The sequence below is a fragment of the Entamoeba invadens genome (assembly GCF_000330505.1).
Source record: "Entamoeba invadens IP1 unplaced genomic scaffold scaff_1105074726297, whole genome shotgun sequence".
Taxonomy (NCBI): Eukaryota; Evosea; order Mastigamoebida; family Endamoebidae; genus Entamoeba; species Entamoeba invadens.
The window spans coordinates 28,351-48,639 of record NW_004440111.1 but is presented as its reverse complement, the minus strand read 5'-3'; the positions used below and the strand labels follow the sequence as shown (position 1 = coordinate 48,639).

Here is a 20,289-nt window from a genome sequence, read left to right as displayed (position 1 = left end):
CTTTTAAACTCAAAATTTTATAATTTCCCAAGATTTCAACCTTCGTATTTCTTCTGTTCCCTTCACAAATCTTGAAAACTCCTGTGATTTCTTTTTTTGATTAAGTCAAAAAAACAGTCTTTCCTTACTACAAATTATTAATATTTATATTAAAATTATTATCACAGTTATTTCAGTTTTGAATAATTCATTCATTATTTTTGTAGCATTGTTAATTAAAAAAATACCATAAATATACCATTTGTTTACCATATTTGTTATTGTCGAAAGATAATTCAATCCCTCTTAAAATACCAAATCATATTTAAAAATAGAACCGAAAAACATCATCAAAAACACAAAAGAATCAAATGTATGAAATTCTACTTTTTTTTCTTATCTTCTTCAATAACAGAAAAAGTGCTTCTTCTTTCCATTCCTCTTTTCGCTCTGATTTTATTCACCTCGTCTCTCCTTAGTGTCCCTGTTTTCTTCCCAACTTCTCGAATGATGGACTTTGGCGCTTCCCCCTCTTGTTTATACTTTTTCCACAAATACTGGTTCAAATCCCCGTCATACTCTGCCGGGTTCGTTGGGAGGCCTTGTCCGACCACCAACTCTTCGTTCAAAAAGTCATTTCCCTTCTGTATTAACAGTCTTAAGTCCACCAGACTTTTGTCTCCAAGTATTTTAGGCGCACAGACTTGTGGTTTGTTCGTAAAGTATCGATGTATTCTCCCACAGTCACTACATACGAAACACCCAAAAGTCATATCGACGTACTTCACAGCGGTGTCCCCACAATCCGCACACGTTCTGTTCTTTGCATTTTCTGTTATTGCAAAGACAACTTCCTCGGGTGGAAGTGCTGGCAAGTCATTCTCTGCGCACGAGAAGAGGGCCATATTGATTTCATTTGGATCATAAAACCCGATAAAGCTCTGTCGCAACAAAAATACCCACATCAACGCTTCTGCCGTTGTGTTCAGTTCTAATACAACACGTGGCTTTTCTTTCCTCGCAAAATTGACAAGCGTAATCGTCTTCTGTCCACTAAACGCAACCGACGTGTATTTTGTCACAAAGTAGTTTCTGATGTTCTGTCTCGCAAAAGCGTCGTGCGCGTTCCCAAACGTCGCTACATATCCATTCGCAAAGATCATGCACTCCTCCCCCATCAAATCCGAGTGCCACCACGGCATTTTAATCGTGTTTTCTGACCATTGTGACCTGTACGCATCATACAACGATTCGATGATATTCTTATTCGACTCTCTGATCCCTATTAAGGCTCTTTCTTGTACCAACGCAACTTGGGAATCCAAATCAACAAGCCACGAGTTCTTTTCGCTCTCCGTAAGCGTACAAAATTGGAACGTTAACAAGTCTTTGGTGACAATTTTGAAACTTGGCGCTCGCTCGCTTAACCCCCCAGACCCCAGCATAAAGTCGGCACTGTCTAACACGCAAAATGAACCAATGGGTATCACATACTCAACAGTAAGCGACTTCTTACTCTCCACAATCGTCTCGATCGAGTCTGCTTTCAATTTCCCTTTATGTAAAGTTCCTGTCGTTGGCACTTTTGTGATTACAACGTTGTTACTAAATAACAATAAAGTGACGCTCTTCAGCTTCCCTTTCTCCCGATCGAGTAACTCCATATTCCCAATCCGCACAAAACTGCATGCCGCATCTGGTTGGATCTGTTGCATCCCCGTGGGATACTTGAACTTCGAAAACACAAGCGAGACGATGTTCTTCTGTTCCATCGTCCTCTTGGTTTCATTCACCGCGCTCCCAACTTCGATAATTTGTTGTAATGACTTGTCCAGTGCAATATACTCTCCGTGTTGTGGAGTCATCGTTTTTAATAACTCGGTGAGTAACAGTCGATACCTTGGAATACGCTGAACGGGCAATATGACATACGAGTTGAACGTCTCCAACTTGTTCTCCAATTGCGTCTGCTTCATTTGACTTTCAAACTCCTTCTTCGTCCTTCTGAGCTTCTCTTCGTGTTCATTAATCGCGTCAGTGCTGTTGATATAGCTGCAGTATGTCTTTAAGAAGTGTGATAACTTCTCAAACGACTTTCCTATGCCCTCCCCATAGATTTTCCCTTCCGTCTGGAGCTGTTCCAACTCTTTTAATAAATTGCCGTTGTACCCCACAATGACGCGTAGGTTTTCTTCGCATTTCTTCAATATCGAATCGCCAGGGAAGATTTGTAATGCTTTTGCCAAATAAAATTCCAAAAACTGTTTCAGTCGACTAACATAAATCCTTTCGGTATTCAATATTTCAAGGACAACATTCCGCCGTTGGCTCAACATCTTCATCGTTGGCTTTGCCTTCAGTCTCCCAAGATACCCCCTGCAGTACTTATTTATTATATCGACATCCTCCTCTAGATACGTCTTTTGGTCATATGACATCTCTGGCATTTGTGAGATTGTGTCTCTCGGCGATTTCCCAATTTTGTCGCGTTTCGCCCCGGAGCCAGATTCACTCATAAAACTCATTCGAGAAGTCCCGCTACTCAAACTTGCTTCTCTGCTCGATTTACATCCAGCACTCGGTGATGATTGACACAATTTATTCATCGAGGATTCCAACATCCTTTTTGGGCGTTGTGGGAGTGTCGGGGTCGGTGGTGGGACATCTTCCAATTGTGACGGTGGTGTCTCTTGATGTAAAGCTTCACTTTCAACAACACCAGTACTTACAGTACACATCGAACTCGTGTCGACAATTGGTTGGACGTACGACGATTCAGACACTGTCGGTGTCGTGCACTTATTCGTCTCCATAAAGGTGTCATATTTCCCCAATACTTCTATCTCATCATAGAGTGAATAATGTGCACTTCCCTCCTCATTATTTTCGGTGCTTTCCGTCATGTCGCTTTTGATTGGACTTTCTTCCTCCAAATCAGTTTGAGACTTCTCTTTGACGCCCTGTGAAGTCAAAGTGGTTTCAATGACATCGACTGGGATATCCAAGCCATCGTCCGTTGAGTCTGTAGTCTCTTTTATGTCTCGTGTTTGTACTACAGTTTTACTTGAACTAATGTTATGGTACCTTTTCTCTGGTAAAGCGGGTACCACGTCGATCACCACTTTTCTTGGTGATCGTGGGGACCTTTCCATTTTGTCAGTTTCATCTCCATTTGTGTTGTTTTTGTTTTGTGTCTTTTCCGTGTGATTCAACGCAACGTCTGATGTTTGTCGCAGTGGTGAATTTTTACTCACTTGCTCGTTGGCGTTCGGTTGCACATTTTTGAGGCCAATTGATGTCGCTTTGGTCAGGGTTTTCCTCTTCGGAACACGCGTCCCACTCTTTTGTCCAATATAAAACGCAAGTGAAAGTAATTGCCCTTCATTCCCTCTTGCTAAGTCCCCGGCGTCATAGGACACATTCGTTCCATATGCCATCTCAGTCATCTTTAATAACACCGCCATGTTCTGTTGCTTTTGAAAAGGGGTGTTTGCTGTTAATGAATATCTGAGTGCTTTTTTCCCACTCAACTTCGCAACTATTCGTATCAATTTCGTCCCATCGGAAAGCCCAGTTAAAACGTCCGTTATGGGTTCTTCATCGGGAAGTTGTCCATTCACCCAATTGACACACTCTTTGATCTCGTCGGGGAACGAACTCATTACTTTTGCAGTTCACTTGGCTAACTCTTCTTGCTTTTCAATTTCGGTTTATTTCTTTCTTTATTTTTTGCTTTATTCCACAAATGACAATCTCAAAAATGTTTCTTCTCATCATCTACTCCTCTCATTTTCTCTCTTTTTTTTCGTTCAATCGCACTTTTGGTAAAACCAACTGTTTTTCTAAATTGGAATGGTGATTGTGAACTATTTTTATAATAACATTATTATATACATATAGTAAATGATTTGTAAAGAAAACCGGGTGAACAAAAAACGAAAATTTGAAATTTGAATTTTTCTGAGTCGTGAGTAAAAAAGATCGAGTTGGCGGAATGAAAGACATCTCACTCTGTTTTTGTGGAGTCTTTTCCTTCGAAGAATCGTTTTATTAGAAGTGTCAGAGCCCCTGCAATCAAAAGGCAGAAGATTCCCAACACAATGAGTGCCGGGACGTCTCCAGGAAGACCCAATTTTCCTCTTTTAAGTGAGATGAAGTACGAGATAGGTTTATTCAAGACATCTGCCTGAGCGGTTCTACCCATATAAAGGAGCGCGACAAAGCAATTGAATTTTTCGCAGTGGTCCATGTCAACTCCTTTAACGCAGCCATTTTCGTTTGTAGAGAAGTGGATGTTAGACTCGTCCAAGAATGTTTGATTTGTCGTGTAATGCTTTTCTTGATAGAGTGAGACTCCAAAAAGGTTTGGTTCGGAGCCTAACGAGTGCGTCTTAATTTCGTATTTTGAGTTTGGAAGTAAAAGTGATGGGTCAATCACAAATGAGAGTGTTTGATTGTATTTCTGTGATACTTTTATATAGGTCTCTGGAGTTAATAATGTTTGACCTTTTGTTTGTGTAACAATAAATATGACAAGCAATCCTGTCCACATTTCCTTATGATGTTTTATAGTTTCTTGTATTGTTAAATTGGTTTGAAGAAATATTTTATAAACATTTTGAAATTAGTAATTAAATTATTAAGAAATTTTGACTGAAAATAGTTTATTTTACTATTTTTTGATTCTAGTCAAAAAAGCGTTTTTAGTTAACAATAATAATATTTAATAAAGTAAAGAGTCTCTAATTGACAAATTAAGTGTATTATTTTTTCAATGTTTTCCCGTTTTTTATGGTGTTTAAAGGCTTTTATAAACAGTTTTAATAAAGTCAATTTGGGTGGTTTTTTCGATACTTTGTTTCAGACAAAATTACACTTGAGAACAATTGTTAAATAAATTAATAGATAAAATTAAAACGTGGATACTTATTAGTTTTATTATGATTTTGGAATTAAATTCAGTTTCTTTATTGTTTTGTAACAAATTATTATCATTAATAAAACCAATAATATAGTTTTTTAATGGTAAATGAAAGGTTTCGAACGAGTGATTGTTATAAAAAAAATTATTATTGAAAAATGCTATTAAAAAGTAAAAGAATTGTTTTTATTGTTTTTTGTTTTACATGATTTTTGGAAATAATATTCAATTACAAGGGTACCATTCAAGTTTGTAAAAAAATGTTATTTATTTTGTTTTTCCAACAACACCCAATGATTTAAATATTTTTATGGCTCATTTTAGTCAAAATTCAAATCAACATTTCCAAGACGCATTAGCATTATTATATTTTATTAGTAAAATATAATTTTTTATTTTAAACAACCACTTATTTAATTTATTTGAAAATAATTATTTATAATTGTAGATTTAAATAAAAAATATAAACATAAAAACATAAAAAAAAGTTGATACAAAAATAATTAAAATTTTTTATTAACACGGAAATAATTATTTGGACATATTATGTCAAATTTACTAAAAGAAATACCAAATATCGGGAAACAAACCAAAGAAATAATTTGTGAAAGATTTTTTTGAAATGTGTAAAAGCCACAATAATTACTTTGACGAAAATTTTGCATTGAAAACAAATGTGGGCAATTTAATTATTCTATTACCATATTATTATCAAAAAAAAAATTATAATACAATAACAAATATATTAATGTTTTCTAATAATAATATTAAATCCAAAATATTATAATAATTTTTTTACTATTAGGAGAGTTAAATTTTCTTCAAGACACTACAACAAAGTTTGAACCGAAAACTATTTCAAGAACCCGTCAAATTGCGGAAAGAAGAATGTATAAAAAACAACGAAACTAATGGAAGAGGAAGATTCGGATCGTAACATATTTAGACATAAAAGGTATTGCGAATACATGTCACTAGTAAATCTACTAATATTTAAATTAAAAAATATAGCTAATTGTAATTATTCGAAAACTGTATTGTCAAAAAAGCCTCGAAGACTTTCGATGAATCATTTAACTTATTTTAACCATTTTTTAATTTTCTAATACTTTACAAAAGGGTTCTTTAAGAATACGTCTGTATATTCACAAACCATAGATGTCACATCATACCCACTCATATTCAGTTGTACCACTTTATGTATTAAATGATGATGGACCAGAAAGATCATTATCAACAAGAGTCGAAGAAGACTTCTTTGATGAAAGAGACGAATTTGTAGATGATGAGATTCACTCAATCATTTTACACACACCACCTCTACACCAACTCGTGCAACTCGACAAAAACAACACCCCAATCCCAGAAGAAATGGAATCACCAGCTCCACAGGTCGATAGGTGTCAAAGCCCAAAACCGGCGTCTCTTAAATTTACCTTCTAAAACTTCACAAATTTCAAAATTGTATTTTCATATTATTGATTTATTGTCTTGTACTATTGTGTTTCGTTGTTTTACTACATTTTATGGTACAATTTAATAATTTGATACAAACAAATTCAATACTATTTTATTAACAATTTATTCTATATTTTAATAATACCAAAATTTGGCATTTTACCTAATTTGCCCTAATATTGAGGGCATATTTTAACCATTTAATTTACGCTGTTGTTTTTTATATTGTTGAGGAATTGTAGAATAACCTTAGCAAGTCAACTGAATCAACTTTTTTGTGGGAGGTGAAAACTGTAAATGTTTTATCTAGATCATATTTTATTTTTAAAATAATAAAAAACAAATTCAAAACACAAAATCAATTAGTTTTAGCGTAACTTAATAGTCGTTACAGAGCCATGTTTCCACACTTACCATATGTTTAAAATGGTCAACACTTGCTGTTACGAGATTTTTTTTGGAATTTATCAATTCTTCATTATTCAAATTGGTTTGTGACACACTCTTCTTAATTAAATTTTTTTAAATTTAAATACTAAATAAAAAAAGTGAATTATTTTAAGTAAAAAAACAAGGATATTATTTATCCAGTTTTCACTTCGTGAGGTTAAAGTACAGATAGCATAAATACATTTATGTTAAAACATGAGTTTTTTATTGTAAATATATCATTTGGCTGTAATTTTCTTTATATTATTGACTTTTCAAAATTGTTTTTATCGCAATGAAATGTTAAAACCCTTAATATTTGAAAACAAAATGATGATGCGATAAAACACGATGAACTTTGAAATTTTTAAATATTTAATTTGTAGTTTTTATAAAGAACTTAAAAACTATTAATGGCCGAGGCAACATCCAACAAACGAAAGATCATAATCAAAAACATTCCAACGAGTAACGGTAAAGAAATTGCTGATGACATGGTCGAAGGTTTTCAGGACCAAATTGATTACTACGACTTTATAGCGCCACAGTTCGTTATTCACTCATTCCTCACAAATAAATCGATTTACAAACAACGTTATTAAACATTAAAATTTAATAGTAAAAAATACTAAACGAATAGAGATAATTTGTTTTGCTCAGCTATCGTCCACTTCACTTCGGACGACGCACTCAACAAATTTAATTCGAAGTATTCAAACCACGTGTGTTTCTTACCAGGAGGACAAGAGAAGAAAATATCAATTGAGTTCTGTGTGAATCAGCGAATATCAACACAAGACAAGGAAGACACTTTAAACAACACTTTACAAGACGATCCAGAATACATCAAATTTTTAGAAACACTCAAAAAATAAAACAACACTGAAACTACACCACGTGAGCTGTTGAGAGTGTGAAGACCACTTTCTCGTCCATCAATTCTTTTATTCTGACTCATCTTTGAGAATTTTGGTTGAACTGTTGTAATAACTATAAATTTTAAATAAAATATGGTTTTATTGATTAATAATTGTTCAGTCAATAAAGGGTTTAGACTAAGTACTATTATAATATAGTTTTTATAGTATTGTGTATTATTTTATTTTTCGTTTTGATACAATAGAATACACCTTCACTCTGAAATGGCATTTCGTTAAATATAATTATAATATAAAAAACCAAACTAATGGATGACGATAAAAATAATAAAAAGAAAACTAAAGCAATCTAGTTGTAACAAAAATAGATAAATAATAGATACTTTATAGTTCAGAAGCACTGGATAATTGAGAGTAATAATTACTCCAGTAATACCACACGAGATACCACTCATACAAAAAAAGCTATAAAACTTCTTACAAACTACCAAAATACTAAATAGCCGAACGACGAAAATTACTTGGAGTTCTATAAATAACAAGTCCCATTTGAGAACATAAAAAGAGCCAATGAAACTCGAACATATCGGGATTCAAATGAGAGAAAAAGAGAGAGAAAGATCTTCATATCACAAGTGATGATTTCGCGTAAACGGTCGAGTCGAATGTCTTTACAGGAAGGGTCTCGTTTGTTCCAAGACATCACTGTTCTCACCCACCCCAACACTTATGTCATCGAAGGAACAACCATCCCCGTGATGTGTTTCAAACCTACCAATTGGTTTGTATATTAGTATATTATATTATATATTATATACTATATCTCTTTAATATTAAATTAATAACTATTTCTATTATATATATAGTATATTTATAGTAAAAAATATTATTAACAACTAGTCAACATCAAATAACTCTTCTGTACTCGCACGACTACTTGGAGTCGATGGTGAGTATCAGAGACTGGCTTGGACTCTTATCAGCTGTTTTAAAAGTGCGAGTGATCTGTTGGGAGTACCCTGGGTTTTGTGAAGAGAACCCGCAATACAGTACATCGTCTACACAAAAGGATATCAAGATAGTGTGGAAACACTTAACAGAAACACTTAAGATTCCGCCGGAAGACATAGTGATCTATGGGAAAGGGGCTGGGTGTGGTGTTTCATTGTATATTGCTTACAAGCAAAAAGTGAGTAAAAAGAAGAGTGGAGCTGCTGGGTTAATATTAGTTGAGCCATTAATCGACTTAGCGTTTGCTGGGAAAGAGTTTATAACAGAAGGGAAGATTAAAAAGATCGACACGCCGTCTGTAGTTGTTGTTGGCAATAACGTTGAGAAGAATTCCTCCATCAAGAAGTTGTTTCATTCGTTAAGTTCACAAATCGGCTTTTTCGAGGTCGACGGGACAAAGGATTTTGAGACAAGTAACACCGACGAGTTGATCAATTGCATCAACCATCTCATGAAGAAAGTCTTCCCAACTGTCGCTCAATTCGAATCAAATGAAGTCGAAAAGAAAATCGCTAAGAAGCCATCCGGATATGTCGATCCTAAAGAAGTCTTAACTAATTGGTTAAAACCTAAGAAGTTGGACCATTTAGTCACTCAAGTCATTAGTATGGGATATAATACTTTGGATGATATTAAATTAATGCCGAAAACAGACGTACAATTCATCACTGAAAATGTCGAGGAACAAAACGAGTTCTGGGCGGTGGTCTGCAAATTAATTGAAACAGGAAATATAGAACAAATACTAGATACGTCAGCAGCTCGAAGGTCAACTTCAGTCCCTAAAAACTGGGCACCACATTTGTCTTCACCAACTCTACAACCTCATACTCAAAAACACTCAAGACATTTATCTATGAAATTCGGAAAAGAAGACAAAGGTAAATCAACACCACCTATCATCACAAAGAAGTGATTTGTAGAAGAAAGTTCGAACCACATCATCCAAAAACGGAAGCTGTCCTTCGCTGATTATTTATATTATTGTTTACTATTTAATACCTGTTGTCATTTTGTTCTATTATAAATAATTATTTAATTATAAAATAATTTTAAAATTACTATAATTTAACTATAATTTAACTATACATATAGACAAGATTTAGAACTTAAAAAAATTCATGTGTGACTATTTAACACAAAACCAGGCTATTCAACTTGACAAAGACTTAATGGGAAAGTACTGTTACTCATTGAGTCAGTTAATGGAAGTTGCCGGTCTTTCTTGTGCGCAAGTCTTGAGTGTTGAATATCCCGTTGAACACTATCCGACTGTTTTTGTAGTTTGTGGTTCAGGAAACAATGGAGGTGATGGTCTGGTCGCTGCAAGATACTTACAACAGTTTGGGTATAATGTTATAGTATACTACCCCAAACATTCAAAAGACGAACATTTGTGTTTGTTAGTAAAACAATTGGAACAAAACTCGATTTTAGTTGAAACTGAATTTACGTGGCATCCTGAAGTAAGTGTCATCTTAGATGCAATTTTTGGGTTTAGCTTTAAAGCTCCTATTCGTGGTATTTTTAAAGAAGTTATAGACAAGATAAATAATGAAAGTATACCCGTTGTCTCAGTAGATATCCCTTCAGGTTGGGACGTCGAGAAAGGATATACAGGCGAAGGAATACTCGCTCCAAAAGTACTTGTCTCCCTTTCTTATCCAAAACTCGGCGTAAGGGATTTTAAAGGAAAACATTATATAGGAGGAAGATTTATACCTCTTCAAATGCAGAAAGATTTGGGCTTGCACCTCCCCTACACAACATCATCCTTGTTCACAACACTCAATTGAATCAAAATATTCGTATTAGTTTAATTATTAGTTAAATTATAATAAATTTATAGTTTATTATATAGTAATTGTATAATTTAATTATTGGTTTTTTATTAGTTGAATTGATTATTTCAGAGGTTTCCAAAATCACAATGCTAATTACCCACGTCACCATTTCATAACCAAAATGTTCATTTTCTCTTATAAATTCGTACGTTATAATACCATATTTTCGGCAATAATTATTTTGGAAACCTCTGGATTATTTAATTAATATTTTAGTTATTATAATTTTGTAGTTAAATAATAGCTATATATTTAGTTTAATATAATTAAATATATTATATATAATTATAATTTAATTATAGTAATTTTATACTAAAAAATAACCATCAAGTGGAACATAAAATGCTTAGAACAAAGCCAAGACGATCATCGCAAGGAGCATCAGGAACATCTCTGCGCCATCACACCTTCCAGTAGTAGTGTTGAGTTTCCATCCATTGTCACATTTAGTGCATCCGTCTTTCTTGTCACACTCCAAGCACCCAGGCATATGTCTTTCACATGGTACACATGCGTCCCAAGAAGTAGTGTAGTATCCAGTTTTACACTTACACTTAACTCCATCAGGGACAAGGTATTCTGCATTACAAGCAGTGCATCCACTATCTCCACATGTGTTACAGAACTCATTCTTTTCAGCTTTGCAAGACTGGCAAGTACCTTTTTCTTCTTCATCCTTGTCAAGAACAAAGATGTAACCAGATATACATCTGCACTTCCCATCAACAGGAGTCTCACTGAAAAAACCATCTGTTGTACATTTCAAACAATGAGTACTGTCACTGCATTTCAAACAGTTCTCGGAACACTCAACACAATCACTAATGGTGGCATCCCAATAATACCCATCGGCACATGCTTCACATTTGTGACCTGGTGATGGAAGACGATGCTCACCGACACATTCAGTACACTCAGTCTCTGATGTGCATGTCTTGCATGTATTATCACAAACAGTGCAAGTGTTAGAGTTGTTGTAATAACCACTCTTACATTTATCACATAAGCTACCAACTTTGTTTGTGGCGGGATCACAGAGAGTACAATCAGTGAGACTTGTGCATGAATTGCAGCCATCCGCACAGTTCTGACACTCGTTGTTTGCATTGATAAATTGCTTGGAGTCTTTACATGTAGAGCAGTTGGTAAGGGGTTCTCGGGCATCATCTGTACATTCAGTGCAACGTGGATATGCTGAGTTGATGTCTAAAGTACACGCACTGGTGCAGAACGTGTTTTTAGAGTTATCACAGGACTCACATTTAGTAAGGTCTTCTCCTTGGTAATAGTCACCAGTACAATCACAGTTGGGTGGATTTTTACCATTGGTACATAGAGTACATCCCATCGTTTGGGTTGTTGGATTGTATGAACACCCATCACAAACTGATCGACAACGCTCACATGCAAAAGTGTCGGAATTATAGGCGTAACCATCTTTACATGTCTGACAAGCGGTGGTACTGCCCATATTCTCTTGCAAAGCGTTGGTATCTTTACAAGCAGTACATTTGGTTGAATTACAAGTTTTACAGGCATCTCCATAATTACATTCAGTACAGTCACCAGTATCTGATGGAATAGCTGAGAAATATCCTTCAACACATTCTTGGCAATTGGTCGATGGAGATCGGTTTGCACTGTTGCACTTTAAGCAAGTCAAAGTATTTCCAGTTATGACATAATTGGTACCTTTGACTCCAGTACAATCTGTTGGAATTTCTAAACACACAGTAATCTGCGTTGTATCTTCCGCATAACCAGTTTTACATTCGCATTTATTACTCGCGTCACGTCCATTTCCTCCCAAAGCAACTGGTTCACATGTTAAACAAGTCACATCATTACTTCCATTTGGTTGGCAAGTAGCACATTTATCGGGGCATGGAATACACTCGCCATTTTTCAAGTATGTTTTGTCTGGACAAACACACTTTCCATTTCCATTAACCTGTGATCCAATTGGGCACACCGTGCATTGATCACCGTTAGCAGACTCAACGCATGTATCGGCCTTTTCACATCCCGAGGCTGTTTTAGAAGCACTTTGGTAATATCCATCAAGACATTGGCAACCCTTGGCTGGATCTCTATTTGCTCCAACACAAGCGTATGCCGAACTTGTATCTTCCTTGTATTGGTACATGTAGTCCAATCTTGGGAGTGGATTACAATAGACGTTGTTGTATGTCTCGTCTTTATCTTTTAAAAGAACATAATAAGCTGGGTACAAATCTTCGAAATATCCTTGTTTTCCTCTGTATCTACAGAACGGATATGTAATTGGGAATTCTGTTGAAATAGTATTAGGCACAGAAAGGAGTGTCATAACTGATGCCTTGAAAACACAGGTACCACCAACCTTGACCAAAGCCACACCAGTTTTTGTTGTATCAAAACATTTATAGCATGTGGTACCATCATCAGCACATGACATACAATTTTCATCATCACAAGGCTCGGATTTGGTGGCTTTTGTGTTGCTGTAAATGGAAGTACCTGGGACTGGGGTTTGGAGTGTCAAGCATTGAGCAAAGTGTGGTTTGCACCTTTTACACGAATTAACGCCATTGGTATTGTCGAGGTAATAGCCAGCAACACACTCAGTGTTACTCCCTGGAACAAAGTAATTTGGAGGTGCTTGGACACACTGATTGCCTAATAAGTAGTACCCCTTTTCACATACTTTGCAAGTACCGTCATATCCCATTTCTCTACAAAAAGTAGATACACACGTCTGGCCATCTGTGCTGAGCTTACATCTGCTATTACATTGGGTGCATGTCTCTTTGCTGAACAAACTGCAAACAGAGTCATATCTTTGATCTGCTGGAAGTATTGATGAAGATGAGGTGTCCATTGGAGTGCACTTACTACATGCGTTATTTTTGAGATAGTAACCTTCTCTGCATTTAGTACATGTAACTGTACTTCCAGATAAGAAAGGAGCGTCACAATTATCGTCTCCTTTAGTACAAGCACCATCAGTTAAATAGTACCCTTTATCACATACAACACATTTGTCTTGATTTTGTCTGATACATCCTGTTATTGTATCAATTGCTTGCCCACAGACTGTGAGACCTTCACCTGAAGTTGGTTGAGCTTTGCCATTACACTTCAAACAGAATTGGTTATCACCTTCAGAACCAGCAAGTGCACAATTATTCTGATTATTCAAAGTATCAGGATTGTTATCACCAGTTATAGCAACACAACTTGTCTTTGCAGCGTCTGTGACCATTCCTCTTTTGCACAAGTCACACTTTGAAACAGAGTTAAAATTGGTTAAAACGCAAGACTGACAAGTACTTTTGGTTGATGAGAATTTGCAAGTGCAAACAGCATCAGAAGTGCAAGTACTGGTACAAGCAGTATCACAAACACCACAAGACCCTGAAATGTTGTATACCTTTCCTACAGACGATGCACATTTTGTAGCGTCGTAAGTGCAAGCATCGCTTGCATATTTGTAAGTTGAGTCTTCACATGATTTGCAAGTGACCGAGGTCGTAGCCCCATTAGATCCTTGAACAAACGAAAACGACTTACAATTTGGGTTGTCTGTTCTTGGTTCTTTGCCATTTAAGATAAGGACCGGTGTTGAGAGCGCACATAAACATAGTGCGAAGAAAAAGAGCATTATAATGTTTTATTTGTTTTTAGTACTTCAAATAGTCGAACTCATTCACTAACTCCATTTATTGATATAATACTTACATATATATCCATATAATATCGGCTCTTTACTCATTCATTACTTTAAAATTGTATTTTCGTTTAGGCATAAATTATATTAATACTCAAAACATCTGATAAGTCGGGCAACTTTGAGTTGAAAAAATTGACATAAAGATTATTTTCATATCAACGCATTTCTTTCTTTTTTTAACCGATCTATTCGTGTTATTTCAAATAAGATTTCTTTGTATTTTTGTATGAACAAATTTCTTTTGTTTTTCGTTGTCAATTTCGGGGATTCATTTGTTTGAAATAACTAAAAAATGGTGCAACAAATGTCGCTTTTTTTCAAGTTCTACCAAAATTAAGGTTTTTGCTATTCGCCTTTTTATTAAAAGGGTGAAGAAAGGCACTTTATGTAATATGGTTTGTCAGTATTCTATTTTTTAACAAATTTTTAGGTTTATTTACTATTAATTTGTTTTTTTATTTTTAGATTTCATTTTTTGTTTTGGGATTTGATCAAATTTTTTTTCGGCATTTTAAACAAAATTTGAAATTGTATAGTTATGTACCATTGTTTTTACTATATATATTTATCTTTCTCTTTTGAAAAAAAGAATTTGTTCTGACAGTCTTTTTTTTAACTACATTTTTGTTATTATTTTACTAATAATGGGTTGCAAATTTTTTGAAAAAAACTAAATAACTCCAACGACTTGAAATTCAAAAAACATTGGTTTTTTTAATTTAAAATAAAAAAACATCTCCATTTTCCTGTTTTTTGTGATTTTTTATTTGTGATTTAAATTATAAAAAAATACTTTTTATCATACACCGTCAAAATAACATCCAACATCGATAAAATACCAAAGTTACAATCATTTGAATCAAATTAAAAATATGGTTTATTTTATTATTTAAATAATAAAATATTTTTAATATTTTTATCTTTGATTATTTTAAAAAAAATATTAAATTATAGTTAAATTAAATACTATAACAGAATTAAACTTTAATTAAATACTTTAAGCTATTTTTTATAATTTGAAGTTAGTAATATGTCACAACATTTTTAGACTATTGAAAAAACATGATTGAAATTTACAATTTATAATTTTATTTTTAATAAAAATTAAAAAATTACAGACTTTTAATTTTATAATAATTTAACCAATACAATTAGTTAAACTTTAATGACTATAACTATATAGAATATATTAAATTATAATAAAATATAGTTAATATTCTTTTGAGTCAAATAGTTAATTACTAATAAAAAATACACAAAAAATTTAATGCAGTTGCAAGACGGTAATCCTCTTCGGTTCGAACTTTTCTTTTTCCCAAAACGCGTTTTTTGGTGTGTTAAGAGTTTTGTTAGTTTTGCAAGAGCATCCGAAGATTCCTTTTTTAGAAATGACTATAGCCTCATCGCATATATAAAAGAGATCTTCATCGTCTGCCTCACAATAAAAAGCGTAGTCTTTGAATTCCTCAATCAGTGGGTATTTCCCTTTATTTTCCCCCAAAGTGAATAAAAACGCATTTTTATCTTCCACGTCATCTTCCAAAACTAAACTGTTTTTCAAAAGTCGGTACTGAGGTGTCCCGATTGTTTGCATTTATTTTGTTTATTATTTTTGGGAATCGTTTTTTTGTAATAAAAATCACTTATTTTTTCCAAGTAAAAAAGAGAAAAACAGTCTTCAAAAAATATTTTTTTACTTGAAGAATTTTTAAGCATTAAAAAAATCCATATAAAATTTGAAATAACGGGATTTTTGTTTTTGAAATACACGTGAATGTTCCCAAAAGTGCATTTTATTATAAAAAGCTGATAAATTTAATGCCAAAAATTTTCAAAGTCAAACATTTCATTAATTAATGAAATATTCACAAAACAAAAGCTTAGTTCGAAGATTAGTATGCTTAATAGTGTTGTCACAAAAACAATAAAAATAACAAAATGATTTGATAACTTATCTTCGTTGTTTTTTTATAAAGTCGACATTCTCTTTGAGCATTTAGTGAGAATATCTTTTTTAAAATATCCAATAACAAAACATTATTGTTATATCATTTTATCGTCTTTTCTTGTGTTGTTCTTTGACTTGGTCTGTCAAAATTATCAAACATTTGCTGTAATTTATTTTTTTTGGTGTTTTTGGAACTCTTTATTTCATTATTTTTTATTCAGAATAGGAAACCACAGTTTGTTTTAAATTTCAATTAAATTTTAAACAGAGTAATATTCAGTTAAAACTCGACACGAACAACACCATCAAAATTCACTTAAACGTTAATTGTTGTGCTTTTATGCCAACAGTACTGAATATATGTTGGGAAGTATCGAGTTGAGGTCAAATCAAATAACGGGATCGGGTTTTTTGGAAAAAGGCTGGCTAATATTCCAATATTTTCCCGAATTTGTAAGAAAATAATTGAACGGTATTGGTATTTTTTTCAAAATAAAGTCGGTACTTTCGATTTTTTGTTTTTTATTATTTTAGGTAAAAACGAAAATAAAAAACGGGACTTTAGGAAGTTCTAAAAATATGACAGTACCGACTTTTGAAAAACAGTTTATATTACTATAAATAACTCCTCCAAACTTTTTACCATCAAAGTCTTCTATTAAAAATAATAAGTCTTTCTTCCCATCAATGTGCGTGGCAAAAACACTCTCTTCAATACCCCAACTATCTTTCTCACTGTCAAATAAAACACTTTCAATATCTTTGCCAGACCACTCCTCAAGCTGCTTGACTTCTGTTGCATATAAAGAATTATTAAAATGGTTTGCCTGTTTTTTACGGCTTTGAAGTTGTCGAATAGACTCCTCTGAACCGTTTTTGACGTCTTCAATGTGACGATGAATATCGGATTCCTCTTGAAGCAAACGGTCTTTCTCGAGTCGTATTGAATAATCGATAAGTGCGTTGAACTCTTCGTCTGTAGTTTTTGTTTGTGGAGTATTTGATGGTAATGACAAAGTATCCAAATATGTTTTTAACTGTGTTATTGAATCATTAAGAGTCGATTTGAGGTGTGTGTACGCATCAAAATTTTCAATTAATGTTGTAGCTGACGACGCACGACTATAAATATTTGCATTGGTGTTATATATCATTCTCGACATTTCGTTCAATTTTATATATTCAGAAATTGGGTGAATCAGTGTCTCAAAAAGTTGTGTTTGATTCATAGCTGAAACTTTTATTAGTATTTTAAAGTTCATTTTATGATTATAAATAGATAAAGTGTGTTAATTCAATTTATACCATTTCGATACAGTTGGAGTAATAACCTGTCAACCGGAACTAACCTGTCAGCCATTTTTTAAATTCAATTTATGGTATTTTAACCATTAATTTGTCTTTTTTAGATTATTCAAGTTCAACAAAATCAATAACAAAAAGCAATGAACAAATGAGATGTTTTCTTCGAATTTCAAAAATGAAAAAAAAGCCGAAAAAAACTTCAAAAATTTCCAAAATTTGTCCTCATTTCACCAAAAAGAGTCATCGTTTTATAAAACATTTTCTTTTTTACTTGGTTATATTTTCTTGATTTTTTTAGAAAATGTCTTCGTATTGAATCAATTTCAAAGTCTTTACCAAAAAGTTAAAGTGGAAGATATCCAAATTCCCCAAAACCCCAATTTTTGCACAAAACAATCCATTATTTTCATCTAAACAATTTTCTTTTAGGTTTTAAATCGTTCATAACTTTAAACATCCTTTTCATGTTGCCAAGTTTTTCATCACTGAATCTGAAGTCCTGCTTCCCTAATCCTCAAAATCGGGTTGTCGCTGATCACAACACTGAAATTCCAAAAGAGACAAAAGAAACAAAACAGTTGAAGAAACCTTCTCTTTCACAAAACAGCATGCGTCAAAATGTCCAGAAATCAAAAGAGAATAGTATCTCTCCAAAGAGACTTCTTCTTGTTGAACAGGCTCTTGAACAAGCTTGGCAGGATGAGACATTTTTGAAGGAGACTTCCATGCGTGAACAAATCCATTATTTGCATTACAAACTTCATCACTCAACAAGAAATATCCAGATGCTTTATGGTGCTTCAAAATCCACGATAGACACCCACACCAGAAGAAGAATCGGAGAATTGAAGAACGGCAAACCTCCAAAAATCTCCAAAGATGTTGATAACAAAATCGACAAGTGGCTTGTCACTTGTAAACGAAAGGGAATTGCATGTACTGTCACTGGAATTCTTCGGTACCTGAGTCAAAAAGTACCCGACATTGAAATATCGCGACGGGGTCTCATTAAACACATGAAGAAGTTGAAGATTGGTTTCAAGAAAGCAACCGCAGAAGATCTAGACAGAATCTCCATCAATCCAGAGAACATTGTTGATAACTTCAAAGAGCTCAAAAAGTTTGACAATATACCAACAGCCCTATGTGTAAACATCGATGAAATGGGAAGCAACGATTGGGCAGACAGAAAGGATCTATACATCTTCCAGAGTAATGAGGACAAGACAACCCCAAATCACGGTTGTAGCAGGTCAAGTAAACATTCCACAGCGATAGTTGGAATTTGTGCGGATGGAACAACGTTGCCTTTCGGCATTGTCATCAACCAAAAACAGTTCTTTTGCGAAGCCAAAGAGAAGTTCCCCGACTGTTTCGTCTATTACACAAACAACGGGTTCGTCAACAAATATATCTTCAAGCATTGGATGGCGCAGATCATCAAAGTGATCGTCAAAAAGAGAACAGAACTTGGTCTTGATGGTAGTTGGGGACTTATCACAATGGACAACTTTTCGGGACATCTTGACGAGGAGCTTCTTGGATGGCTCGAAGCAAACCAGATCAAATTGCACACATACTGCCCCCATTCAAGTCACCTCACTCAACCACTCGATCTGTGTTTTTTTGGAGCAGTCAAAAAACACTCAAACGCAGCAAAGTCACTTGTTCGAAAGAGCGCTCCCACCAAAGAAATCACCACTATGTTTTCAGAAGTTGAACAAGAAGATGAGTCCGACCAGGAAGTCAACGACGCCTTCAATGAATTCATCGAAGATCCAGAGGACGTAGAGATTATGAAGTCGTTTGCAATGGAAGATGAAGCAATCAACAAAGTCCTTAATGGAAACAAAAGATCTCCAAACGGAAGGCAAATCAGCCTCAAAATCTCCTCACTTTTTAAGACTCTGAGTGTTCGCTCAACCATTGGAACAGTGGTGGCTTCATTTGATAGAAGTGGGATTGTCGTCAGAGAGGTAGATAGTATCAAACGAATAAGAATTGACCCGAATCGAGCTGCGCGGTTTGTAAAAGAATATACTTCCATCGCGACAAGAACGGACATTCTGGAAATGTCGGAAATTCCGAATGAACCCGTTCTCATTGGGACTGTCGATGAAAAGGTTGTTGAAGTTCCCAACCTTTTGTCGATTCTGGTTGCGACGATCACAAAAGGTGTCGAAGCAATAGAGAACATTTGTTGTTCCGAAGAAATGAGACAGAGTGTAATCCTGATACAGAACGAGATCCAGAAACTGACAGAGTTTAAAGAAAGATACAACCCAAGTGATAAGTCTTTGGAACCAGTTAAGTTTTATCTGGATCAAGACAAAAGGAGATACTTTGTTTCCAGCAAGCATGGTGGCGATATCACGTTTTCAAGGAGGTGGTTCGAAAGGATGGATGGTGTTAATGTAACAGTGGTTCAACCCGATTGCCCCATAACCCCAATTCAAAACATCCCAGGAAGTTCCCAACAAAACGAGCAAAGAGGAAGAAGAACAAGTCGTAGAGGAAGAGCTCCAAGCAATAACAGAAGAATGGACACCAATAGCATTTCCAACGCCGGTCAAGAGACTTCCATCCATAATACTCAACAAGTAGAATTGCGACCGCCCCGGTTGGATTCTTTTCAACCTGATGGTTCTGGAACCCCCAGTTTCCAACCCACCTTCGCTGTTAATTATGTGACACTCGGAACCCCATTCGAAACACTGGGGTATTCTCAAAGAAGACAAACCTTTTTTCTCCTCAATTCTTCCCACATAGTGAATTGCAACAGCGTGGCGGAATGTTGTCCCAGC

The 20,289-nt window shown here is 34.5% G+C and overlaps 7 protein-coding genes across 7 annotated transcripts; 3 read left to right on the top strand and 4 right to left on the bottom strand.

Annotated features, from left to right (window-relative positions):
* Positions 1-362: 362 nt before the first annotated feature.
* Positions 363-3,641, bottom strand: EIN_495550 (Rho/RAC guanine nucleotide exchange factor, putative; the record flags this gene model as incomplete). Its single annotated transcript, XM_004253823.1, has 1 exon — positions 363-3,641. The coding sequence occupies one exon, from the start codon at positions 3,639-3,641 to the stop codon at positions 363-365; it is 3,279 nt and encodes a 1,092-aa protein (XP_004253871.1).
* Positions 3,642-3,985: 344 nt separating this feature from the next.
* On the bottom strand, positions 3,986-4,531 carry EIN_495540 (hypothetical protein; the record flags this gene model as incomplete). Its single annotated transcript, XM_004253822.1, has 1 exon — positions 3,986-4,531. One exon carries the CDS (start codon positions 4,529-4,531, stop codon positions 3,986-3,988), a length of 546 nt encoding a protein of 181 aa, XP_004253870.1.
* Positions 4,532-7,200: 2,669 nt separating this feature from the next.
* Positions 7,201-7,662, top strand: EIN_495530 (hypothetical protein; the record flags this gene model as incomplete). The annotated part of the gene is made up of 2 exons (XM_004253821.1): positions 7,201-7,334; positions 7,428-7,662. The coding sequence occupies 2 exons, from the start codon at positions 7,201-7,203 to the stop codon at positions 7,660-7,662; spliced, it is 369 nt and encodes a 122-aa protein (XP_004253869.1).
* A 641-nt stretch (positions 7,663-8,303) lies between these two features.
* On the top strand, positions 8,304-9,592 carry EIN_495520 (hypothetical protein; the record flags this gene model as incomplete). Its single annotated transcript, XM_004253820.1, has 2 exons — positions 8,304-8,446; positions 8,566-9,592. 2 exons carry the CDS (start codon positions 8,304-8,306, stop codon positions 9,590-9,592), a joined length of 1,170 nt encoding a protein of 389 aa, XP_004253868.1.
* A 205-nt stretch (positions 9,593-9,797) lies between these two features.
* On the top strand, positions 9,798-10,472 carry EIN_495510 (hypothetical protein; the record flags this gene model as incomplete). Its single annotated transcript, XM_004253819.1, has 1 exon — positions 9,798-10,472. One exon carries the CDS (start codon positions 9,798-9,800, stop codon positions 10,470-10,472), a length of 675 nt encoding a protein of 224 aa, XP_004253867.1.
* Positions 10,473-10,866: 394 nt separating this feature from the next.
* On the bottom strand, positions 10,867-14,163 carry EIN_495500 (furin repeat-containing protein, putative; the record flags this gene model as incomplete). The annotated part of the gene is made up of 1 exon (XM_004253818.1): positions 10,867-14,163. The coding sequence occupies one exon, from the start codon at positions 14,161-14,163 to the stop codon at positions 10,867-10,869; it is 3,297 nt and encodes a 1,098-aa protein (XP_004253866.1).
* A 1,333-nt stretch (positions 14,164-15,496) lies between these two features.
* On the bottom strand, positions 15,497-15,826 carry EIN_495490 (hypothetical protein; the record flags this gene model as incomplete). The annotated part of the gene is made up of 1 exon (XM_004253817.1): positions 15,497-15,826. The coding sequence occupies one exon, from the start codon at positions 15,824-15,826 to the stop codon at positions 15,497-15,499; it is 330 nt and encodes a 109-aa protein (XP_004253865.1).
* Between the last annotated feature and the right edge of the window lie 4,463 nt (positions 15,827-20,289).